Source organism: Delphinus delphis, chromosome 3 (genome assembly GCF_949987515.2).
Source record: "Delphinus delphis chromosome 3, mDelDel1.2, whole genome shotgun sequence".
Classification (NCBI taxonomy): Eukaryota; Metazoa; Chordata; class Mammalia; order Artiodactyla; family Delphinidae; genus Delphinus; species Delphinus delphis.
The window spans coordinates 58,640,078-58,666,866 of NC_082685.1; the positions used below are offsets into that span (position 1 = coordinate 58,640,078).

General features: G+C 44.0%; 1 protein-coding gene across 1 annotated transcript in view; it reads left to right on the forward strand.

Annotated features, from left to right (window-relative positions):
• KLHL3 (kelch like family member 3) overlaps positions 1-26,789 on the forward strand; it is a 110,589-nt gene that overhangs the window by 23,164 nt on the left and 60,636 nt on the right. Inside the window, exons 3-5 of the mRNA XM_060008792.1 lie at positions 5,076-5,182; positions 17,080-17,201; positions 26,044-26,206. Of these exons, the coding sequence (XP_059864775.1) occupies positions 5,076-5,182; positions 17,080-17,201; positions 26,044-26,206 (392 nt within the window). The remainder of the gene's footprint in view (positions 1-5,075; positions 5,183-17,079; positions 17,202-26,043; positions 26,207-26,789) is intronic.

The window sequence follows — 26,789 nt, forward strand, 5'->3', positions numbered from 1 at the left end:
ATCCCTATTCACTCACCTCCCAGTACTAGACAACCTCTAATCTTTCTGTCTTTATGATTTGCCTATTTTGGAATCATATAATGTGTCTTTTGTGACTAACAGTTTTTACTTAGCATAATGTTTTCAAGGTTCATTCATGCTGTAGCATGTCTCAGTATTTCATTCCTTTTTATTGCTGAATAATATTTCATTGTATGGATATACAGATTTGAGGCCATTTGGCTATTATGAATAATGCTGCTGTGAACATTCAGGTACAAGTTTTTGTGTGGATGTATGTTTTATTTCTCTTGGGAGTGGGATTCCTGGGTCAAATAACAACTCTGTGTTTAACCTTTTGAGGAACCGTCAGATTGTTTTCCACAGCAGCTGTACCACTTTACATTTCTATCAGCAGTGTATGAAGCTCCCAATTTCTCCATATCCTCATCAACACTTGTTATTTTCTGTGTTTTTGATTATAACCATCCTAGTATGTGTGAGGAGTTATCTCATTGTGGTTTTGATTTACGTTTCTCTGATGACTAATGATGTTGAGCACCTTTTCATGTGATCATTGGCCATTTCTGTATCTTATTTGGAGAATGTCTATAAAGATACTTTGCCTATTTTAAATTGGGTTATATGTCTACTTATTATTGAGTTGTAAAGTTTTTATGTATTCTAGATACAAGCTTCTTATCAGACATATGATTTACAAAGTTCTTCTTTCATTATGTAGGTTTTCTTCTCATTTTCCTGATGTCCTGAAGCACAAAAGTTGTAAACTTTGATGTCTAATATATCTTTTTTTTTTGTTTGTGCTTTTGGTGTCCTATCTAACAAACCACTGCCTAATCCAAAGTCATGAAGATTTACCCCAATGTCTCTTCTAAGAGTTTTATAGTTTTAGCTCTTACATTTAGGTCTTTGATCCATTTTGAGTTAATTTTTGTGTATGGTGTGAGGTAGGGGTCCAACTTCATTCTTTTGCATGTGGATATCCAGTTATCCTAGCAGCATTTGTTGAAAAGATTATTCTCTCCCGGTTGAATGGTCTTAGCATCCTTTTCAGAAATCAATTAACTGTGAATGTGAGGGTTTATTTTAAACTCTCAATTCTATTCTGTTGATCTATGTATCTATCCTTGTGCTGTTACTACACTGTCTTTAGCTTTGTAGTGTTTTGAAATTGGGAAACCTGAGTTCTTCAACTCTGTTCTTTTTCAAGATTGTTTTGGCCATTCTAGGTCCCTTGCATTTACATTTGAATTTTAGGCTCAGCTTGTCACTTTCTGCAAAGAAGCCAGCTGGGAGTTTGATAGAAATTGTATTGAATCTGTAGAACATTTTGGGGGAGAATTGCCATCTTAACAGTATTAATCTTCCAATTCATGAACACTGGAGGTCTTTGTACTTATTTAAGTCTTTAATTTACTTCAACTGTGTTTTATAGTTTTAGGGTGTAGGTTTTGAATTTTTTTGTTAAATTTATTCCTAAAGTACTTTATTCTTTTTGATGCTATTGTAAATGGGATTTTAAAAATATCATTTTTGGCTTGTTCACCGCAAGTGTACAGAAACACAGTTGATTTTTTGTATATTGATCTTGTATTCTGCAACCTCCTTATACTCATTTATTTATTTTAGTAGTTTTTTAGTGGATTCCTTGGGATTTTATATGTACAAGATCATGTCATTTGTGAATAGAGATAGTTTTATTTCTTTCTTTCCAATTTGGATGCCCTTTATTTCATTTCCTTGCCTAATTGCCCTGGCTAGCCACCCTAATGTTATCTTACTTATCAGCAGTATTTGGTACAATTGATCATTCCTTCCTTTTTGCAGCCCTGTCTTTACTTGGCTTCTTGGACATCACACCCTTTTGGTTTCCCTCCTATCCCACTGGCTGTTTTCTCATCTCTTTTGTTGGTTCTTCCCCTTTCCCCCAACTTCTTAGCTATTTCCCACCTCTGAACTCCAGACCCTGGTATCCACTTGCCTACTTGACAGCCCCACTTAGATGTCCAAAAGGCAGCTCAAATTTACCATGTCCAAAACTTACTCTAATCTTGATTGAAGTATTTTGTGGAAAAAAGGAAGAAAAGAAATAAATATTTACTGAATGTTTACTATTAGTGCTATTCATTATCTTGTTTACAACACATGTCAGTTCTATGATACTCAGGGGACATGAACCCTGGTCAGTTTGATTCCAGGGCCTGAGCTCCTTCCTAACAGCTCTACTCTATTTCCTACAAATCACAGTGTGTATAGCCCTACTTTTCTCTCCTCAAGACTGTCCTTTGGAGTAGTGTCTGATACTTCAGAAAAAAGGATCTCACAGGATCTCTGGTAATTGGAATTAGAAGTGCTTGTGAGCCATGCAGTGCTTGTAGAGCTGCCTCTTCCCTTTTCCCTGCATAGTGGAGACTGAGATGTCTCCAATGTGTAGACAGGCTTTCCCACCACCTGGGAAAGCCTACCCTGACTTTGTGGCAAGTTTTTCTTGGTCACTCTCCCAGGTTAGAGTTTCTCTGGCCTTGAGATACACTTCCCACCTATCAGAGCTGCTCTCTTTTATTTGCTTGACTAGATTCTCCATCTTTAATCCTCATTCCTTCTGGTCTCTTTCCCATTTGTTCAAGAATTATCAGCTCTTCTGGGTTTGTGTAAGATATCCTACTTTGACATTTGCTTGCCCATCACCTGGCACTGAAAATTTGCTCAGCATTTCTGACCCATCTGTGTCAACACTTTCCTTATTAAAATACTGGTTACCAAAAAAAATTACTTGTACTTTTAAATAGCAGTGATAACTCTGTTTTCTCCCCAGAATCTTTAATAGAAATGAAAATGTCCAAGCGGAGTCTATATACTGTTGGGAATACATTTTTACAATATATTTTAATCATATTTAAACAAGCCTATTCTCAAGTGGCATCTGCAATCTCATTTGGTCCCCACGGTATATGTCCCAAGGCAGCTAAGAAAGATGAGAAAACTGATGGGGTCAATTTGTCCATGTTCTTGTAGCCTGTTGGGGCAGAGCCAGTTCTGTTCCCAGTTGAGCTGTTTATTCTGATAAAGTTCGTGTGTAAGGTGTGCTGTTCACTGCAGGATGAGGTCCCACCCCCAGGTTTTGCCTCTTGGTGCTCAGGGGTCTCACCCTTCCCAGAAGCCCCCTCACTGGTACCTTATTCTATATGCTGAACCTTTCCTGGTCACCTTTCCGCATTGGAGATAACCTAGCTACTGTTTTTTCCCATTCTAAGTGTCAACCAATCATGAGGCATTATGGTACTGTACCTGGAGTCAGAACTAGATTCAAGAGTAAGGCTTCTGTGGCTTTGGGCCACCTCTCTGAACTTCATACATAGGGTGATCTCTAAGGGCATTTGTGGTTCTAGCGTTCCCAGGCTGTATGACTCTATTTCTCTGAAAAGTGAACCTGGACTAATGTCTGAATAGTTGGCAATGGTTTAATATGCTATACCAGGGAGAGCAAATATGTAGCTTCTCTTCCATCTATTAACCATGACATACTCATTATATTTATCTCATCACTGTCTCGTGGAACCCAGTCATGACCTCAGACTTCTCAATCCAGTATAGTGTGCTAAGTAACCACTACCAGTGGATCACAGTTGAAATGTGTTTATCCTCCCTGTCTTCCCTCCCACTTCTAGTGCTTCAATCTAAAGCAAGGACTAGTGGTGACCAGGATACTATAGAAGTTAAGAGCATGGGTTCTTGGGTTCAGCTGCTTATATTCAAATCCTGAATCCACTGCTCCCTTTCTGTATGACCTTGGGAAAGTTACTTCTCTGGGCCTCAGTTTCCTTTTTTAGTAATATGGGGCATAACAGTAGTCATACTTCATAGGGTTGTAGAGAGGGTTAAATGCAATAATATGTATTAAAAAGAAGTGCTTAGAACAGTGCCTGGCACATGTAACTCATAAAATGTTGACTATTGTATTGATAATAGCCAGGATAAGAACTTGAAAGGCTGGTAGAGGAAAAATTCTTGGATTGATAGGGCTTGTCGTACCCTTTCAGTCTTCAAAGTAGTCAAATATTCATTCTGTTTCTGAGTGTGGATTGATCCTATTTAAAATTTCATTCCTTTATTAATTTATTTAGTGAAAGTTTGGGGCCTACTGTGTGCTATGCATGCAACCGGGTGTCTAGGATATAACAGTAAACAAGTCCTTTTTAAAGTTCATAGTGTATGGGGGTGACAAACAAGTAAAAATGTAGTTACAGTTTTCTTAATAATTGCAGTAATTGGAGTTTGCCCAGGGTCTTTAGGGAGCACTGTGTGTACCGGCGGAGTCTTTTTTTTTTTTTTGTGGTAAGCGGGCCTCTCACTGTTGTGGCCTCTTCTGTCGCGGAGCACAGACTCCGGACGCGCAGGCTCAGCTGCCATGGCTCACGGGCCTAGCCGCTCCGTGGCACATGGGATCCTCCCGGACCGGGGCACGAACCCATGTCCCCTGCATTGGCAGGCAGACTCTCAACCACTGCGCCACCAGGGAAGCCCCGGCGGAGTCTTTTTGATGTTAGTGTTAAACCTGGGTGGGAAGAAACATACTTGAGTCCTCCAGATCTGGCTGGCCTCTTACCAGTGTTTCACAGGCAGTGGACTCCTTGGGGAAGAGTTAATACCTGTTCTAGCTGGTGGCACACCTCAGTGGCATGCTCATGCTCCTTGGCATTCATTCAGTTACTCAGCTAACAGCCCAAAGCTTTTCCCACTGCTCCTTGAACTGCTGTCCCCCTTTCTCAGTCATAGCCTGTGGAGTTGCGGAGCAGAGTTGTGAAGACAAATGAAGGAGCCGTGAATTTGCAGCTACACAGTAGTTAGATCTCTACAGAGTCGAGTGCCTTAGGAAAGCCTGAATGTGGGGCTTATTAGGGACTTGGAAAAGTTGATGAGTCCATCTCCCTGCCTAACTTAAGATATGGTAGGTCTGTATGACAACCGTGGTGATAGTATGGAATGTGGAGGGTGGGGGAGAAAAAATACCCTTGTGTGGCTGGGGGTGGGAATTGGTGCTGTGACCCATCCTTTCTCCCACTGGTGTCTTGCAGCAAACAGCTATTGTGTGACGTGGTAATTGTGGCAGAAGATGTTGAGATAGAAGCCCACCGTGTGGTCCTGGCAGCCTGCAGCCCCTACTTCTGTGCGATGTTCACAGGTATGGTGAGGGGCAAACAATAACCCATGGTTGTGGGGCTGCAGCCCCACTGGGAGAATATTGAGGGTGGTGGCATGAGAGGGGGGAGGAAAGAAGACTGTGACGCCTACCCTGAGGAGCTCCTGTGTGCCAGATTCTTTGCTCTGCACCATGGAGATGCAGAGCACCGTGACAGGCCCTCAGCCAGGCGAGTCAAGCATGCAGCCCCTATTGCAGTTAACTCTGGAGCATCATATAGTCTATGAATTCTCAGACTTTGTCATGCATCATAATCATGTCAGGGAGCTGGTTAGACATGTAGACTCTTGGCTTCATCCCCAGGCTTCTGAGCTGTCATTTTGCAGATGGGGGATCCTGAGGCTGAGAGAAAGGAAGGGACTTGCCTGAGGTCACACGGTGAATGAGTGGAACTTGGCTTCTGGATGCCTGGCCCAGGGCTGGCTGGCCTAGCTGGCCCACGTCTTATTATTCCTTAGCTGTTCTTTCCAGGCAGGGACGCTGAGTCTCCTCTAACCTTTATAGGAATGCGGTAGAGTTGGCAGAAGTGATGGTGGGGCTTGGGGTGGGGAGAGTAAGACAGAGGTATATTCACCATCTGCATTCAGTTTCAGTACCTTTGCCAACTTTCCAGGGAGTCCCTGTTTCCTGAACATGCCAAATAGCCTTGTCCAACTATTGCACGTGTATTATTTCTAAGACTGAATTCCCTGAAACGCATGGGCTGAGCTTCTTGTCTGCAGTACCTCACAGCACCTCCCCTGAGCCAGGTGCAGGCAGTGCTGTATCCATCACTGCTGACTGAAAGCCAGCTGGGTGAGGTCAGGTGTCTCTTCCACACACTCATCTGTACCCTGTGCTTCCTCTGAGTGTGGTCACTATCACTCTAAATGCTCATGTTTCCTGGGGTTTGAGGTGGTCATGCTCTGGGGTCTCGTGTACCTGCTGCTTCTCACCCTGTATCAAATGTTGCCTCCTCTCTGACCACCTGAGCCGTAGTTCCCCACTAGGTCTCTTTCTATTCCATAACTTGATTCTATTTTTTTCATAACATTTATCACTATCTGAAAATCACATTGGTTGGTTGTTTATATATTTTTTACCTGTGTCTCGTTACTGGAGTATCAGTTCCATGAAGACAGGGATCTTGTTAGATTTGTTTGTTTCTGTACCCTGAGTACCTGGTACATAATAGGACTAAAATATTATTTTAATGAACAAAATGTCTCCTACCCTTGATTGTGAGCTTTGGGTGCTTGCGGATTATGTCTTATGTCTTGTCACTGTTGAATCCTTAGCACCCACCCCGGGGCCTGATGTTTAGGAGACTGAATAAGTGAAGGTTAAATGAATGAATGTGGTGTTGCTAAGGATGGGCGAGTGCAGGCACATCTTTGCTGAATAGGCTCTTGCCCTTTTCCTAATATAGTACAAAGCCTGTGCTGGGCAGGAGTGCTTCTTGGTGGGGCGGGGAGTACTTAGCACTTGGCATTTGGAGAATTCCTCACATGTATGTCCCCCTTGGCTCATCATGTGAAGGACCTGGCCTCAACTTGGAGCAGTGCTTTTGCTAAGTGGACCAAGCCACACTTACCTCACTTTGAGCCTTGGGCCAGGAATTCCACAGTGCAGCCTGGAAAACCAGCTAATTTCACTACCTGGAAATTTTGAGCCACATTCTCTTTGGAGTAGCCTCAAACTCTAGTAGTAAGGTTTTTATTTCTTTTTTTGTCCTTGTCCTTCATCCGTCTCTTTCTTTTAAAATAATTTATCTTGTCTACAATAGTTATTTAGCTGCAACTTCAGTAAATAGTTCTGCCAGTCATTCTTCTCTGTTTGTGTGGTTTGGAAAGTCCAGTGTTGAGAGAGGAGTCTATTTGGAATTACAATAAATTGTACTGTTGGCTCCACTTTTTGCTCATGAACTTGCCTCTGGGGGTAGTGGAAGTGCCTAGCAAAACAAGGTGATTTTAAAAAGGGAGAGAAAAGGTGCTTCTGGATCAGGTCTTGGATTCTAGTAATTGAAGGGAAGAGGGAATCAAGAGAAGAAAGCGGTCTAATATGTTGCCTAGCCCAAACTTTCCATTGAATCTGATTACCATCCATTCTTCCATTCTTCCTTCCATCCATCCGTCCATCCATTCATCCATCATCTGTCTGTCTGTGCATCCATCCACCCACCCACCTACCTATCCATCTCCTCATCCAAACACTATTCACATATGTTCATTGCAGAATAAAAATTAGAAAATGTGGGCAAGCAAAAAAAATACATGTAATACATGTATCTTGTGATAGCTTATGCTTCTCTTTACTATTACTACTTATCTCATTACTTCCTCACTGTCTGATTTGCCTGGTCAGTCATAAACTTTATGAGGGTAAAAACTGTACCTTTTAAATTCACTGCTATGTCCCTGCTGCCTAGTGTGATCTTACGTACGGTAGGTGCTCAATGAAAATTTGCTTAATTGAACTTAGCGCTATATTGTCAATATATTTTCATGGCAATGAAATCACATCTACATCATTATTTTAATGGCCTCATAAGATTCCATCATATGCATCCGAATTGAAAATCCATTTCCTTATTGGTTGGAAATTATAGTTCTTTCTAATATTTTGCTATTGTAAATAATGCTAAAATGGGCATCCTTGCAACTTAGTCTTTACTTACATTCCTGATTATTTCCTTAGATCCCTAGAATAAAAAATACTTGGTTAAAGTGTGTGCACATTTTGAATTCTTGTGAGACACGTGCCTCAGTTCCACAACACTTAGAACAGTTGTACCAGCTTACGCTTCCATCGGCAGTACATCAGATTCGTGTATTTTCTGAGGCCCCTTGGTTTTGCTTAAACCTTGGTAAACAGGTACAAAAAAAAAAGTAACATTGCAAAATTTTGTTCTAATTATCAGGTTCAGCTTCAAAATGCATAAAATTAGTAATGAAAAGGCCCAGCTGACTCTCGTTGAGTCCATTTCTATCAGCATGTTTAAGGCCCCAAAGAAAAGGAAATACATGTGACTTTCTTCTGACTTGAGTGGTATGATTAAGATCTTTTACTGAGGCTTAAAGTGTTTTTATTTTTTTGTCCTCTGAGTTCATATTGCCCAAATGTCCTGTGATGGTTCCAAATACCAGCTCCACTCCTTGACCATATCCTTCCCAGAATAACTTGTAATAAGTGTGAAACTGAGGTCTGAGTGCCCACAGAAGAGTGTCCAAAGGCAGCCAACCTGTGAGAAGGTCTGGGATGGGCAGTCACCTGAGTTGCTCTCCACTCCTTCAGCATAGTGTGATTGGAGAGGCCAGAAGGGCTGGTCTTGTCCTCCTTTTCTCTGTGAATATGGAATACTTAAAATTCCCTCTGATCCCATCCCCCCATCTAGCACCTCCATCCCAGGGGAAGATAATTTCCCCAAAATAGCCCAGTCAGTTTTTTTTCCCTCTTTTTATCATGCCCTTTTCTATGTGTTCTGTGTACTATAGTGTTTGTACTCCATATGGATCCCTTCATGTCATCCAAAACTTTGAAAACAATCCCATTTTATGGTGTTAAAAGAACCAAGTTCTAAAGAATATGTGGACTAAGTGTCTTAGGCTCATCACCATGGCTAAAAGACATTTGAACTCCATCCCAAAAGAAGCCCTGGGAGTGAGCTGTCCCATCTTCTGGCTCTGTTGTGCTACATGCAGTGGCTGATTAAATTGGCTTTTTAATTTTTTATTTGTTTTTATTTTTCTATTTATTTAGGCTCCACTGGGTCTTCGTTGTGGCATATGGATCTTTTAGTTGTGGCATGCAGACTTTTAGTTGTGACATGGGAACTTCTTAGTTGCAGCATGCGGACTCTTAGCTGCGGCATGTGAACTCTTAGTTGTGGCACGCATGCGGCATCTAGTTCCCCGACTAGGGATTGAACCCGGGCCCCTTGCATTGGGAGTGCAGACTCTTACCCACTGGACTACCAGGGAAGCCCCGGCTTTGTTTTTTTAAAGAAAAGTTACAGTCCAGTTTTTATTAGATGTAGGCTGATATTCAACTGGTGTCTTCGAATATATGGTGAACAGAAATAGGGAGGAGAGTCAGGAATGTGCTGGAGGTAAGAGGCAAGGGGCTTGGAATGTGAGCACCAACTAGCCTCAAGCAGAAAAATTAGGGCCTGGCCCTCTTACCTCCAGGCATGCACTCATCCCATAGAACCATTGTTTCACCCTTTCTTTATGCCTGACTCTGCCAGGCCCTGGCCTATGTCTGTGTTCTGAGTGTTTGTATGATGTATTGATGTTTTTGAAGATCTTTGCGTAACATGCAGTTTAGCAAGACTTAATCCAAGGCAGTGGGGCAGGGAGGAAGGGAGCACTAGGGAGTAGAATCCTTTCTTTGTATAAAGAGGGCCTTGAGAGATTAGTCGGAGTAGATAGGGTCTGGTTTCTGAGGGTTTTGCCTCTAAGGAAATGGTGAGTTTTTCAGGAATTGATTTGGATATAGTTCAACATAGGCCTTTGTAGTGTCTAGGAAAAGAGACCACTATTCAGACACCCACCAGCACCCATTAAGGTGCAACTGATTTGACCAAGATGATCTGCGGTAGACTTGTCTGGACTTGGAGTAGCTCAGCCTTGAAATTTAGATCATCACTGGGGAGGATCACTGGTAAGAAATGTTTTATGAATGTTCATAGAGGAGGTTTGGAGTTATTGATGCAGAGGCCTCTTTGCTGAGGATTAAACACAGGGGTGGTAATGCCACCTTGCATTGGGAGATGGTGTGGTGTCTTGGAAAGGGCTTTGGAGCCATCGTGACCTGACTCCAGCACCTGATCGGTTTGTAGGGAATTCACTTAACCTCTATGATCCTCTTTGCTTGTTTATGAGACTGGAATAACAACAATAAAACAATAATAACAATAACCAGGGAACAGATACAGGTAAGGGAAATAAGGCACCCAATACAGAATAGGTACTTAATAAAGTTTACTCTTATTATGTGTAGAGCACATCATAGTTTACAGAGCTCATGTGGATGTGTGGGGTGGCTCTGATACCAGCTGCCCTGATGGTGGTTAGGGGTGATATGAAACATCTCTGTTTCATATCAGGAAGGCATTTCCTTCCTGACTTGGTGCTCCATGTGCCCCTAGCTGAGCAGAAAGACCTTTCCAAGTGGAGGAAGGACGAGATTCCAGGGAGGTTGGGTGCTGGGGTGATATCCATCATTGCAGCTCTGCTGAATCCTGCTGCCACAGTTCTCAGACTCTCATTATCTCCTTTGACTCTCACATAGCCTTGGCTTAAAGGCAGGGCCGGGAATGTCCTTACTTTACAGGAGACAGAGGTCAGCCTTTTGCAGTTAAATGGCATAGGCTGCTCACCTGCAGGAGGTTTAGCTGGGATTCAGGGACGTGACAGGGTATTTCTTTTTCTCATGTGATGTTAACATGTGACATAGGTCTCAGCTTTAGCCAAATGAGTTGGCAACCCAGATATTAGGACTTAGACAGATGAAGGTTCGTGGTAAGAGAGTTTAATAACCACCTTAACACCCATGCAGGATCACTGTGCAAAGGATAAGGACCTTCTGTTTTCTTTTTACCCAGATCATGAAATTAAATTAAAACAGTAAGGATTCAGCTGAGGAGTGAGGAAGAGTTCCATGACACAAGGCTTCCTGAATGCACTTTTTCTTCCCTTTGCCATACAGCTTTGTAGGGGTGGTTGGTGGTCTATGTCTGGTCCTTCAGAAAGACTTCGCAGCCACTCTACCATTCCTTTCTCACTCTTGAGGCTTCTTTGGCTGAATAATAGGGTTGGGTTTATACTGTGATCTAGAGGATGAGCCAGTGATTTCATAGCCTTCCAAAGTCTTCTGTGATGGTGAAAGGTTGTCCCTCCTGGCTCCTCAAGATGCACCTCCTCCCTCCTGTTCCCCCTTGGGCAATCTTCCACCTAAAAAGAGCTCTGTTGTGCATGTGGTGTGCTTGCTACGTCGAGAACCATGACTTGCTTTCCTGGGCTCTTTACGGTTCTTGGAGACTTCTACGTGCAAGGTCTTAAAGTAGAGCCTGAGGATTTAAAGAAGTTCAAGACACAGACCCTTAATCCAGGCTGCCATCATCTTTCACCTGATTTACTGCAGCAGCCTTCTAATTGGTCAACTTGCCTCCTATTTTGTTCCCTCACCCCAAACCCATTTTCTATGCTGTAGCTTTAGTGATCTTTCCAAAAGAAAAAATCGAATGTATCCCTTACTTGCTTAAAGTCTGTCAAGGTCTCCCCATTGCCCTTAGAATGAAGTATGAACTTCTCAGCATGGCCCACAAGGCCTTCAAGTGGTCCAGACCCTGCTTGTATCTCCAGCTCCTCTCCCCCTTCCTCCCTTTTCATGCTGTGCTTCTGCCAGACTCAACTTCTTATGGTCCCAGAATAGGTCATGTTCTTTCTTACCTCTGGACCTTTACATACACTATTCTATCTGCCTGGAATATTCTTCCCTCATACTCACTGCTCTTCTGAACAACCATGACTCCTCCAGATCTCATGTTAGATCAGTGGTTCTTAACCATTACGAATCAGTCTGATGAAAACAATGGATTCTTTCCACAAAAAATAGTAAATGTGTGCTCCTGTGTACTCATCATTTTGCATACAATTCAGGGTATAGGCTTCCCTGCTTAAGAACCTTTTAAGCTGAACCTCCTTTTCTAGCATTTAACATACTTTGTAATTGTTGGTTTACTTATCCCTCTTTCTACTAGACTGAGCTCCATGAGGGCAGGGAACATGACTTGTTCACCACTGTGTCCTCTGGGCCTTGCCCATGGGGACTGTTTGATACATGTTTGTTGAGTGAATGAATGAACAGATATCTGCCCTTGAGTAGATCATGATCTATCTGGAAGAACAGGATATGTTGTTAACAGAGGACAAAAGATGTGCAACAAACAGACATTTTCTTTTTTTTCTTCCTTTAATTCAAGTATAGTTGCTGTACAATATTATATAAGTTGCAGGTGTACAATATAGTGATTCACAATTTTTAAAGGTTATACTCCATTTATAGTTATTATAAAATATTGACTGGGCTTCCCTGGTGGCGCAGTGGTTAAGCATACACCTGCCAGTGCAGGGGACATGGGTTCGAGCCCTGGTTTGGGAAGATCCCACATGCTATGGAGCAACTAAGCCCGTGCGCCACAACCACTGAGCCTGTGCCCTAGAGCCCGCGTGCTACAACTACTGAAGCCCACGTGCCTAGAGCCCGTGCTCTGCAACAAGAGAAGCCACTGCAATGAGAAGCCCGCACACCACACCGAAAGTAGCCCCTGCTTGTTGCAACTAGAGAAAGCCCACGCGCAGCAACAAAAATCCAATGCAGCCAAAATAAATAAATACAAAAATAAAATATTGACTGTATTCTCTGTGTTGTACAATATATCCTTGTAGCTTATTTTATACCTAATAGTTTGTACCTCTTCATCTCCTACCCTATATTGCCCCTTCCCACTTCCTTCTCCCCAGTAGTAACCACTAGTTTGTTCTCTGTATCTGTGAGTCTGCTTCTTTTTTGTTGTATTCACTAATTTGTTGTATGTTTTAGATTTCACATATAAGTGATGTCAAACAGAATTTGTCTTTGTCTGACTTATTTTGCATAGTATAATACCCTCCAAGTCCATCCATGTTGCTGCAAATTTCATTCTTTTTAATGGCTGAGTAGTATTCCATTGTGTATATAAACTACATCTTCTTTATCCACTCATCTGTTGATCGACACTTTGGTTGCTTCCATATCTTGGCAATTGTAAATAATGTTGCTGTGAACATTGGGATGCATGTATCTTTTCAAATTAGTGTTTTGGGTTTTTTTTTTTATTTTTTTTTTTATGTATACCAAGGAATGGAATTCCTGGGTCATAAGGTAGTTCTATTTTTAGTTTTTTGAGAAACCTCCATACTGTTTTCCACAGTGGCTGCACCAATTTACATTCCCACCAACAGTGGTAGGAGGGTTCCCTTTTCTCCACATTCTCACCAGCATTTGTTATTTGTGTTCTTTTTGATGATAGCCATCCTGACAGGTGTGAGATGATACCTCATTGTGGTTTTGATTTGCATTTCACTGATGAATAGTGATGTTGAACATCTTTTCATGTGCGTGTTGGCCATCTGCATTTCCTCTTTTCTGAAAGTTCAGAGTCTGAAGTGGCTGGGCTGGGCCTCTTGAGAAAAACCAGCAGAACAGTTCTCTTGGGTTGACCTTCAATAGAGAAGGACTTATTGGGCGTATGTTCTGTTCTCTAGAAATATTTGTCAAAGTAACGGAGGTGAGTGAAGGAGTAAGAATGACCAAGCCTTTGATGATTTCTCCCTCTTTAGAATTATCAGAGTCTGTGGATTTATGAGGTGTCAAAAGAAAGCCTCTCTTCTTTCTTTCTTTCCTTGTACCAACAAATATTTTTTCAGTGCTTGTTATATGTCACGCACTCTGTTAGGTGTTGAGGACAAGATCCCATCTCTCTTCGTTCTTGCTTACTGGGTAATAAGTATAAGTTGGCTCAGAATTTGGACATAGGCTTTGTTTGGGAATACTTTTATCAAAGCCATTAGTTAGGGTCAGGTTTAAATTATAGAGGGATTTATTAGAAATGACATGAGGTCTAGAGTTAGGCCACGGTTCAGATCCAAGCCCTGCATCTTACTAGCTGTGTGCAAGTGCCTCTTGATATGCCAGTTCTATAATTTGTAAAATGGAAGTAATATCTAGTACCTCCTGGGGTCATTGCAAGGGCTAAATGAAATAATGTGTGTAAACCCTGAGGGCCTGCATGTAGTAGCAACTATTATTACTGCCACTTTCAGGGTTTGTTTAAACTGATGTCTTAGTTTGGTGCAGTGATTTCTACTGGTTCATAGAGATATTAAATTGCATTTTATGAGTCCTTATGATTTATATAGGTCTCCAATTTCCTATAAGGTAAATTTCTCAGAAAATACATGTCTCTGAGGCCCTAGGTTTTCTTTTTTTCCATTTTTTCCTTGCTTGTTGGAGTTTTAAGTACTTAATGTAGAAATTAGAAACTTTTGATTCACATAAAGAAGCAAGAAAAAAAATCTCCCAAAGTCCCACCATCTAGAAAACTGTGTTTTAATGTTTTTTGGACATTTGAGACTGATGAAAATGATTTGTTCATCCCCTCAGAAAATCAAACTTTTGCCCACATATACAAATGTTTTCATGCAATTTCAGGAGTTTCCATTTGTTTACCCCCAAGTTACAAAACCCTAAGCTGACTCCCAAGCTCTAATTCCATAGAGAGAAAGCAATCAGGCCAGGCTCTGATTTCACACTCACTAAGGGCTTCTGAGTCTCTTGGTTCTTGCAGTCAGGTTGCTGGTTGCTCGTTTTTCTAAGGTCCAAGTTTTTTTTTATTATAAAATTTATTTATATATTTATTTTTTGGGTGTTTGGTCTTCGTTGCTGCGCGTGGGCTTTCTCTAGTTGCGGTGAGCAGGGGCTACTCTTGGTTGCCATGCGCGGGCTTTTCATTGCAGTGACTTCTCTTATAAAGGAGCACAGGCTCTAGAGCGCAGGCTCAGTAGCTGAGGTGCACGGGCTTAGTTGCCCCGCGGCATGGGGCATCTTCCCGGATCAGGGCTCGAGCCTGCGTCCCCTGTGTTGGCAGGCAGATTCTTAACCACTGTACCACCAGGGAAGTCCCTCTAAGGTCCAAGTTCTTAAACTAAGAATTGGCTATCTTTGATGATCTTTTGCAATATAATTACCAACTGGACCTTTATTTGTGAATGTCTTAGTAGCTGTTTGGAGAGATGAATTTAACTTCTGATTTCCTTGCGTGTATGTTCTTTTTTTTTTTCTTCTTTTTTGCGGTACACGGGCCTCTCACTGTTGTGAGAGGAGCACAGACTCCGGACGTGCAGGCTCAGCGGACATGGCTCACGGGCCTAGCCGCTCCACCCCATGTGGGATATTCCTGGACCGGGGTACGAACCCGTGTCCCCTGCATCGGCAGGTGGACTCTCAACCACTGCGCCACCAGGGAAACCCGCGTGTATGTTCTTGTTTGTCTTAGAGTAAATTCAAGAAAGAGATTGTGAGAGCCTGTTTTATAGGCAGAGGAGAAACCCACTGTCTTTTCCTGTTTCCTCTTTGCCTCTTCATCCTGTCTCAGGGCTCTTTGTGCTGAAGACTTTTCACTGGCTTCTACTACAGTCAGAGAGAACCAACTGGGGGTCTCTGGGCTACCTGATCTGGCAGCAGTGGGAGCCGGCAACGTCTGGAATAGGTCCCCCGCCCCCACCTTTCCTCCCTGTTCAGAGTCATTCATATCTAGAACTGTGTCAGGGTGGGAACTGGGGATTGGTGGAAGAATCATGTGCAGTCCATGCAGCTTGGAGGTGGGCGTCTGCAGCCCACATGCTGTACTGTACTTTATTTTCTTGGCTCCAGTGCACAGATTCCACAGAGAGAAAACAACCGCCCAGGCTCAGTTTTCACACTCACATAAGGACTTCTGAATCCCTGTTTCTAGTAGTCATGTTGCCCTTCATTTCAGTCTACAAAGACACATGTCTTGCCTGTCTTTTCCTTCTGAAATCAGCAGCCCTTGTTGAAGGAGGCTGGCTCTAGATAGAGCTGTGCGCTGTATAGAGAGGGCAGGCTGAAGTCAGGGGCCTCGGGACTGCACATGTGGTGCCACTGCTGCCCTAGTTCACAGGCCTCTGTCTTCTCTTTTTTGGATTATTGTCAGGGCCTCCCATCTGTTCTCCCTGCCTCTGATCCAGCTTCCACCAGTACATCCAAAATTTCATTCAAAGACACCCATCTGTTGATGTCATTCCCTTGTTTAAAACCTTTCAGTGGTGCTACTCTTAGGATAAAGTGCAAACTCATTTGCATGGTTTGCTGGGCTCTGCAAGTCCTGGCCCCTATCTACCTCTCCAGCCTCCTTCCTCTCACTGTCACCCCACGTACCAGCTGTGCTGCCCTCTCACTGTTCCCCACATTTATACTTTTGGCACTTCCCTATCTTTGCACTGATGATTCCTGCATCCAGCTCGTCCTTCCTCACCTCTGCTGCATGTGGAATACCCAGCTCAAATGTGACCTCCTATTAGGATGCCTTCCTGGATTCCCCAGACAGGGTTTGTTGCTCTATCGTCTGCATTCTTGGGATTCAATACACCATAGTGATTACAAGTGTGGGGCTCTAGAGTCAGACTCCCTGCTTTCAATCCCAGCCTGGCCCCTTCCTAGATGTATGACTGTAGGCAAAATGAATTACCTACACTCCTGTGCCTCAGTTTCTTCATCTGTAATATGGGGATGATATTAATAACACTCATAGGTTGTTGATTAAAATAGGCAACAGTTTAAAGTGCTTAGCACAGTGCTTGGCCATAGTTTGCACTCAATAATTGTTTTTTTAAGAAATTGTTGTTCTACTGGTACTTTGCATATACCTCTATTAAGCTCTTATCATCTCATATATTTTTATATATCTGCCCTACTAGAACAGGTGCTCCTTCTTGAGGACAGGTGCATATCTCGTTCACTTTCCCTGGCCCCTGTGTACAAGTTTGCAGTAACTTGGTTGAATGCTTTATCCCGTATAGATTTGCCTTCAGAGTGGAAATGGGCAACAGATAGAATGGGGAATGCTTGAAATTGGGTTTGTGGATGATCACAGACCCAGAGTTGTTGTGACCTTGATGTCAGCTGGTCTATCTTCCTCTGGGCCTGAGCCCTTCTGCTGCCTCCGGGAGCACAGACAGTGCTTTTATGTTGCCAAGACAGGACAGGAGGCCATGTGAAAGTTAAGCACACCCTAGGCACCAAGTTCATGTCCATTTTGTTTTTGTTTTGAACTGTAGGTGACATGTCTGAGAGTAAAGCCAAGAAGATAGAAATCAAGGATGTGGATGGGCAGACCCTGAGTAAGCTGATTGACTACATCTATACGGCCGAGATTGAGGTGACTGAAGAGAACGTCCAGGTAAATTCAGCTCCAACTAATAGCTCAGTGTATTGTATGTTCGGGGCCCACTGTTTTACATCATCATTTCATTTAACCCTCACAACAACTCAGTTGGTAACTGGAGAGGAAACTGAAGCTCCAGAGAGAGTAGGTGACTTGCCCTGGGTCACATGGCCAGGGTGAACGACCGTCAGACTCCTGCCTGCCTGACCATGGGACCCACGTTCTTAACCACTAGGCCAAAATCCCTCTGAATGAGCTTGGGCTCCAGAGCAGAAAGTCTTTAACTCATGCTGGTTTAAAGTGTTGGTAAAGGAAGAATTAGAAGCCTGGGTGACCCCTTTTCTCCTCAGTCATTATCTCATCTCAGGGATTTTGAGTATTGGCTTGTGAGGCTGTTAAAAGTCTTTCTTGTCTAACTGTTCGTCAGCGAAATGCCTCTGAGCCTGTGGAGGTGCCAAGCACCAGGCTTGAGTGTCAGTAGGGGCATGTTGCTCTGAGACATGTTGTCTGTGCCTTTTCCTCCTTTCGCCACCCTGCCCTCATCCCAAGCCATCTGGAGCCTTGAAATAGGAGCCAGTGAAGACACTGCTTCACCTAAAGGTGTGGATCTTTACTGTGGGGACGTGAGACATCAGCGTCATGCTTCAGAAGGGAAGATGGTTGAGGGTGTGGCCCACGCTGGAACGCTATGAGTCACCAGGCCAAACACAGACGCAGGATACACTATTTCTTGTCATTAAGGATTTTACTGTTTAATTAAAGTAATGGAAATTGTGTGGGATATGGAGGTTTTTTCTTCCTTCTTTTTTTTTTTAAAGCAAAATTTCACCTTATTTAGGTGAATAGGCCGATACCTCTCTGGTGACCAAAATGCCTATTTCCCTTATCCAGAACACCATCCCCTCTTCTAGGATTGAGGTATTTGGGAGGCCGAATTGATAATCGTGTATTGATTCCATTTGGCTCAGATGTTTGAGTGCCTCTTACATGCCAGACACTTTATTGGGCACTGTGTTTGTACCAGTGAGCAGAGGTCATTCCATTGCCTGCTTTCATGGAATTTGTGGTCTAGGGGTGAAGATGGACACTCACCAAATAAGCACACAAGTAATGTTTATGCACAAATTGTGATAAGTCCTTTGAAGGAAAGGAACAATTTGGATGAAGGAGGGAATCTAGGAAGGGCTCTTTCAGGAGACAAGATTTGAGCTGAGGACTGCAGGATGAATGGAAGTTAGCTTGGCGTGATGAAGGGTACTCTGCTGGGGGTGTCAGGGCACAGGCAGACTGAGGGTCTGACGCACCCTGCATTTGGGCCTGCAGAGCCTGCCCCAAGGTACAGACTGCTTTTGTCTCTGGCCCCTAGACAGACTTTTGGGTGGCACAGTTTCTACAGTGATCTGGTATAATCCTTCCCTGCCCTTTTAAAATTGAGGTTTATTTTATACACAGTAAAATGCATAGCCATTCCATTATTTTTGGTCTTTCCCATCCAGAGTAGAGTGGGCGAGGTCATGGTTACATACTAGGTCTAGCAGCGGAATTTAAACAGCTGAATGACTTTTGGGCAGTAACAGTAAGTGCAAAGTAATTTAGTATAAAATATGTATAGGGCATGTATGGAAAAAAATTTTTTTAATGGGTGATAGTGATTTCAAATCACCATGACATTTAAATTCATTTAGGTACTTTTGAGACTGATATAAATATTAAGATTCACAAAATGCCAGAAATTACATCCTTTCAACTCTAATGAATAATGCTAGATGTCAACCTAAAAATATGCAGGGGTATAAATAATTTTTAAAAATCTCGCATTAGGGTATATCAGTAACTTATTAATCATACAGTGTGGTAGGCAGAATAGTAGCCCCCAAAGATGTTCGTGTTCTAACCCCTGGAATTTTGTGAATATGTTAGGGTGAATGTCAGAGGAATTAATATTGCAGATGGAATTAATGTTGCTAATCAGCTGAACATGTGATGGGAGATTAGCTTGGATTATCCAGGTGGGCTCAGGGTAATAGCTAGGGGTGTTTAAATCGAAGAGGGAGGTGGAATGAGAGAACTAGAGCGATGTGACCTGGCAAGGATTCAGTTTGATGTTTCTGGCCTTGAAGATAGGGAGGCCATGAGCCAAGGAATGTGGGTGCCTTTAGAAGCCTGAAGGGCAAGGAAACGTATTCTCCCTCAGAACCTCCAGAAGGAGCTCACCTCTGCTGACACCTTGATTTTAGCCTGGTGAAACCCATTTGGGACTTCCGACTTCCAGATGTAAGAAAATAAATTTGTTTGTTGTTTTAGGTCACTAAAACAAAACAAAACCAAACAAACTTAAAACACTGTTTAGGGGAGATTGTAGACTTGTATAATTGGAACCAGCTTTTTTCTCCCTTTTCTACATGTGTTTATTTAATAAGCTTTTTTTCCCTGTAAAGTACAAAGTGTTTAAAAGCTTAGGTAGTTAGAAGATGTTCCATTCTGGATCCTTTTTGCCTGGCTGGGTATTTATCTTTGCAACTTTGGTCTAACCCAGTGGTGGTCTCTACAGCACCAGCTACCTTAAGGCAGGTAGCAACAGATAGCGTAATCCGAGGACTCTGGAGAAAATGTCGTCACCATTACTTTTAAAAACTACTTTGTAGCGTCGTGGGGAGGGAGCCAGCGTGAAGACGTGCAGGTTCAGAGGGCATGCAGAACTAAAGATGAGGCAGGAATCAAGTCTGAATGGAGACCTGGGTCCAGGCCTCAGCTTTGACGTTCATTCACACAGTACTCTTATTCTTGCCTTTTCCCACTGCAGGGGGTCAGTCTCCTGACTGTAAAGTGAGGGCATGGGACTCAGTGACCTCTGATCAGAGAAGACACTTACTCTGCCAGCCTCTGGTTTGTTCTGCTTCCTTTCTACTAGAGCTTCTCTGATACCCTCCCTGACATGCTGCCTCAAGGATCAGTTTTCTTATCTGTAAAACAGGAATCATAATAGTACCCATTCTGTTGGGTGGTCATGAGTTAGACTGTCTGCCTTCAAACCTTGACTCCACCATTTTCTAGCTGTGTGACCCCCAAGAAGGTCCTTAACCTCTCTGTGCCTCAGTATTCTTGTCTGTATTATGGGCATAATAATCGTACTTAACCTCATAGGGTTGGCATGAAGGTTAAATGAATTACTATAGGTAAAGCACTTAGAGGAGTGCCACCCTGTGCCAACAGGCAGTATGGGCACAGAGAGCACTGTGAACACAGAAGCTTTTTCATCAAGGAGCACATAGTCTGAAGGTGGAGACAGGTGGCCAGGCAAATGCATGCCCTCCAGTGTGGTAGGGGCCAGGGTGGAGGTACCCAGGAAGCAGGCAATGGTCATCACCCCCTTGATGAGGATGGTCAGGGCAGGCCTCACTGAGGAAGTGTTTTGTGTGCTGGGTCTTGAAGGAAGGTCTGGGAGGTCAGGCCTGCCTCCTCTTCCACCTGTCTGTGTCCCTGCTGGCGTGTGAGCCCCTGGAGGGGCCTGCTGCATTCATTTGTATGTGGGAGTAGGGAGGGGGCTGCATGTTCAGGGGCTCTCCTGAGAAGCACAATGTGGAACCTTCAGGAAACTGCATTGTTTGGAATCAGTCAGATATATGAACTATTTTCCTTTTTATCCCTCACTTTAAACTATGGTTTGGTCAGGGGTGACCTTGGGGGAAAACAAAACAAAAAAAGTTGAGAAGAGAAAGTTTAGATCAAAATGTGGTTGCTTCTTACTGCTCTGATGTACCTGCTGAGAGTTGCTCACAAGCTGTGAGGACAGTGTGTGTTGAGGATTTGGTGCACTGAGGCGGTGAGCATGGAGGCACCTGGGGAAACAAGGGTCAGAGACTTGGGGCTTGGTTAAGTGACTGGGAGATGATGCCCTAAATCTCTTCCCAGCCACACATACCTTGGAGAGTCTGAGCTGCCCTTCTATGGTGGAGGTAACAAGTCGTAACTGTTACTTATTGATACTCATTGTAAGACAAGCATGTGTTGATTATTTCACATGCATTATTTCATTTAATTATCGTAACCATCACTAGAAGGTTCTACTATGATTCTTCTCTTACAGTTGAAGGAACTGATGCTCCAAGGGGTTAAGTGGGTAGTACCCACGGTCACACAGGTAGTAAGGGGTGGAGTTGGGGTTTGAATCCAGCTCTCTCCAGCTCACTATGCCCTGTTGATGTGGTCAACTCGAGTTTCTCGTTAAATGAATGATCAGAATCTTGACTTCAGCTCGTAATAATTAATAATAATAAAAACCAGTTTAACTGACGAATTCCTATGCACCAAACACTGGGTTAGCTGCTTTAAATGTATTATCTCATTTGAGCCCAACAACAAGCCTTTAAGGCAGTACTATTATTTTCATTTTACTGTTGAGGAGTCAGAGGTAAGAGAGGTTATTTGCCTTTAGTCACATGGCTGGTAAGTGGAGAAGTCAATATTCTAAGTGACACTATACTTCAATAAAAAAATTAAAAAATTATTCTAAGTGACACATTTAATCACAGTACTTTTTGCTAGCTCTCCTGTTCATCTATCTGTACACCTCTCTCTCTCTCTCTCTCTCTCTCTCCCTTCTTTCTCTCAGTAGATTTTTATTTAGCACTATTTCTGTGCCAGGCCTCATGCCTGGTGCTGGCAGAGGCAGACCCCCTGCTGTGTGGTGTGGGCAGAGGCCCTGGGCAGCCTTGCCACCTGGCCCTCTGGCTGGTACCCTCCCTCTGTGCATGGCCCTGCCTCTCTGAAATTCCAGGAGTAGGTACATTCTGAGGCAGGGCATTTCCTTTTGTTTTTGTTAAAGGAAACTAAACTCTGTGACGGGATATCCTCTGCTGTGTTTTCATGTTATCCGAGGGAGAGGAAAAAAAACAAAACAGTGCCTGCATGTGAAAAATGGAGGGAAGCCATTTGCAAGCTGGAGGGGAACCTGTAAACTCTCTGCTGAGGGTCATTCCAGGGCCTGTTTTCCCAGCACCAAAATGCTGAGACGGCGAGAGCCAAGCTGAAAGCTTTTAACCCAGGGTCGTCTTCTCTTCCTGCAGCGATTCCAGCCAACTGCTCCTTCTCAGGTCTCAATCTTCTTCCAGGGGCCAAGCAGCACGGCCCTAGTGATTCCACCAGGACAGTCTTGCTTCCAAGCTGAGGACCTGAGTTTGGCCTCTTGTTCCTAATCTTGTTACTGCTGCCGCTTGAGGGAGTCGAGTTGCAGGCAAGATAAGAGAAGAGGAAATCCTCTTTTAGCCCTTGTTGTGGGAGAGGGAAGCAAAGACCACCTCCTGGACGTTTTTCACTCTCTTTTCTTTTGTAGCCTGTGGGGATTTGTGTTGACTCGCCTTGTGTGCAGCCCCTAGAGCCCTACTGGACCAGACCCCTGTTTATCCCTGAGACTCAGCATTTGAGCAGTGATACATCCTCCAGCCTCTAAACCCTCCTCAGCATTCTGAATCCCTTTGCTTTTCTTCATGCCTTCCTGTATGAAGCAAGTGGATCGCAGCATAAGATCAAAGACAAAGGAGGGAAGGGGCAATTAGAGAAACCACCAGCCCCGCTCATTTTGGGAAGTCACCTTGGGAATGCTTTCGGGCAGAAGTGGACCCAAAGAGGATGGGAGGAGGGTGTATGGAGAGGTGGAAAGCCTGATCATTTTTGTCTGCGAAGTGGGTTTTGTGAACAGTAGGAAAGTTGAAAGCTGTGTGGGTAGCTCTATCCAGGGAGGTTCTAAAAACTGAAAGTATAATCTAAGGAATGTGTTCAGAAAGTATTTATTATTTCATTTCTTTGGATGGTTGTCACGAGCTTGAAAAATTAAGCCCCAAACTGCGGCTGTCTTTGTGGGGGAGAAGAGGACAGGGAGGCGGAGGAGGCGTGTGTCCCTGGCGTGATCGCATCTTGGCTTGGCGGGTATGCAATCTGGGGGCGGATTGGACTCTCAGAAATTCCTCCTCTGCGGACCTAAAGGGCTGCTGTCCATTGCAGCCTCTAATCACACCTGACCCTTGGGGGCTTGCCACGCCCGAAGTAGGGTGTATGCTGGACAGCATTGGATTACTCCTCTCCACCAGGGTTTCTTAGTGTAACTGGATACGAGTTTCTGGTCTCTGGGGTGAACAACCAGCCCAGTTTGCCCAGGATTGAGGGCTCTCCTGGGACACAGGACTTTGAGTGCTAAAACTGGCAAAGTTTGAGCAAACCAGGATGGTTGGTCAACCTATGGCCCTAACTCTAGGGTTTATAGCTGGTGCTGGTCAGGGCGGGTGTCATGGAGGTCATTTGGGGGTTTGGAACACGACTTTCCATTCCTGGTATGTATTCAGCAAGAATGGTTAATGGTTCTCCACTTAACTCTCAGGGAGAGACTAATCTGGTCCTGGAATCTGTTTGGCTAGGCTGAGCAAGCTCACAGGTTAATTGAGTTTCCCAGTTTATGGCTGCTCCGTGGGGACGTGGCTGTCTAGTGGGGATGGAGCTCAGGTGGTCAGATTTGGAGCCTGGCTATGTTCACTTACGGTCTCAAAGTCTCCAGAACGGGTGATCTTATCTTTTTCCTTCTCTGGAATGAATCAGTGGTTCAGAAAATACCAAGGACAGGATGGTAATTTACTGTTGTATTGCTGGGGACATAGGGTAGTGGAAGAGAGAGGGCAGAGGAAGGAGAGAGGAGATGTTTTCTAGACTTTGGCTATCGTGAGGGAGAGGTTTAAGCCTGCAGGTAGGAAGAGCTTCCCTTTGAGAGCAGGCTTTTAAGCTTGGGAGCAGGACCACTGTTAGTGGAGGCTCTTGGTGGCATCTGTGTGCGGGCAGGAGTGAGGAAGGGTGGCTAACTGCCCCAGTTTTTGCACTGAAAGTCCTGTGTCCTGGGAAACTCTTCAGTCCGGGGCAAACCTGGATGGCTGGTTACCCTAGTGGTGGGACAAGGCCCAAGAATGGGAAGTGGGGCAGAGATTTTGGCCTTAGCCCATGGAGGTGAGGAGGGCTAGAGATGAGGCTCAGAGCTGTTTTGGGAGACCGTCAGCCTCCAGAATTTAAATCACTCAAAAAAGAAAAAAAAAAGTTTGTACTGCCCTGAGTCAAGAAATCAAATGCATCTGCAGCCCTTGTCTTCCTGGGCAAGCCCGTGTGGTTGGGAATACCTGGAGTCTGGCTGGCCTAGACACTCTCCCTGAGAGTCAGGGGGGCAGCTGAGAGCAAAGGCCCAGGACACAGGGGTTGTTTTGGGGTGAAATGGATGCTGGGGGTCCCTGAGTGATGCAGTCTCAAGCCAAACTGTTCTGCTCTGATTTTTTTTTTTTCTGAATTTCTTTTTGTTAAGTCACTCTCAGAACATCTACCCCTCCCACAGGGTCGGGAGGGAGGGGTAGCAGAGCTGGTGTCAAGAAGGACTCTGACAATGATCATGGTTTTTGATCCGAGGGCAGGCTTTGGTAGCTGTGGCAAAGCCCTAGGGAGCTTGACCAGGGTTGACAGTCTGAGCGCCCATCTGGCCTGTTCAAGCTAGTCTTCCCTGGCTTTTAGGAAAAACACATGCACACACACCTGAGCAGGAACTATTTCTGTCTTCCAGGATACAGTATAAATACTCATGTGTCTCATGGCCTTTTAAAAGGAAACTTAGCTCTCCTTTTGCTGAGAAGGTACTCAGAAATGTTCTTTATTATTTGTCTGTTGGATGGGAGAGTAGAGTGTATCTGTTTGAGTCCCAGTGGATTTGGGGATGATGCTCTTGTTCCAGTAGATGATAACTCTATAAGATCAGGGGTCTGATTTCTCTTGCTTACCTACCACTGAATCACAAAGGCAGGCCCACAGGTGCTCAGTAATTAAATGGTGAATGAGCTTGTGAACAAGTCAATAAAGACCTTTGAGTGAAGACAGTAGCTAAAGGCTGTAGGGCAGTGGTTCTAAACTTGGCTATATATTAGAAGCACCTGGGGAACTTTAGCAATATCTCACTGTCCAGGCTACACCCCATTCCTATTAAGTTGAATCTTTGGGGGTGAGACCCAGGCATCAGTATTTTAAAAATTCTCCAGGTGATTCTCCAGGTAGGAGGACCAGTTTGTCTTAGCTTGGGCTGCTGTAACAAAATACCACAGAGTGGATGGCTTACACAACAGAAACTAATTTTCTCACAGTGTTAGAAGTTAGAAGTACAAGATCAAGGTTCCAGCTGATTGAGTTTCTGGTGAGGGCTTTCTTACTAGCTTGCAGAAGGCCACCTTCTCCTTGTGTCCTTGCATGGTAGACAGAGAGAGAGAGAGAGAGAACTCTGGTATCTGTTTCTCTTCTTATAAGGGCACCAGCCCTGATGGATTAGGGCCCCACCCTTCTGACCTCCTTTAACCTATCTCCAAATACCGCCCAAATTTGGGGTTAGGGCTTCAACGTATAAACTTTTGCGGGGCACACAAACACTCAGCCTATAAGGGTCTTGTTACTCAAAGTGTGGTTCATGGACCAGCAGCTGCAAGCATAGCCTGGGTACTCATTCAAAATGGAGGCTCTTGGGCCCCACCCTAAACCTACTGAGTCAGAATCTGCATGTTAATAAGATCCCAAGGGGAATTCATATACACATTAGCCACTGGGAGGCACTGCTGGTCTGTAGGGAGACAGAGAATCTGTTGGGCTTAGGGTCCATGAAGTGGAGAGTAGTGGGGACTAAGGCTGGGCTTGCCTCAAAGTCCAGGCCGAGAAGTTTGGACTTACTTGGGCAGGTAGTGGAGAGCCGTGCAAAGACCTTGAGCTTGGGTGTGGTCTGATTAGAACACTGCTTTGGGGAGATGAGACCCTGGTGGTGGGATCCTGCAAGTCAGAATGTCACCTTCTCTTCCAGGTGCTGCTCCCAGCAGCCAGCTTGCTGCAGCTCATGGATGTTCGCCAGAACTGCTGTGACTTCCTGCAGTCTCAGTTGCATCCCACCAATTGCCTGGGTATCCGTGCGTTTGCAGACGTGCACACCTGTACCGACCTCCTGCAGCAGGCCAACGCTTATGCAGGTAATGGGGAGTGGGGTGGCTGTACCTCTCTGAACTTGTGGATTTAATAACCTGGTCTGTGGTGGACTCCTCAAAGATGATGAGAAGTGCGCTCTGCTATGAACAAGTTATAATTTAGTCAGGGAGACAAGACACAGGTGGAAAGATAATTAACAATAGAAGAGTTCAGCTCATTGCCAAGTGGAATGTGATTAATTGTCGGGTGAATGGTGCAGACGGTGATTTTCACGAGAGAAGAGGAAGGAGATCTGAGAAGACTTCGTGGGGGAAGAGTAATTTGGCCTAGGTCTTGAAATAAATCTTTGTCATTTAGGAAAATTTCTATTTTGACCAATGTGTTCTATGACCACGATTTGGAAAAGTCAAATACTATTGCAAGGCTTATAATGATAAGAGTCTCCTGCTCTGCTTTTCCACATGAAGTCTTGCTGTCTAGAACCACTCACTTGCAATTCTAAAAGAATTAAAATACATGTGCTGATTTAGCTAAAAGCTGCTTTGTCTGATATTTACCTCTATTTACCTAAATAAAACGTTTGTACCACTATTTTTGGACTTAATAGTTTTAGATGTTATCTGTTGA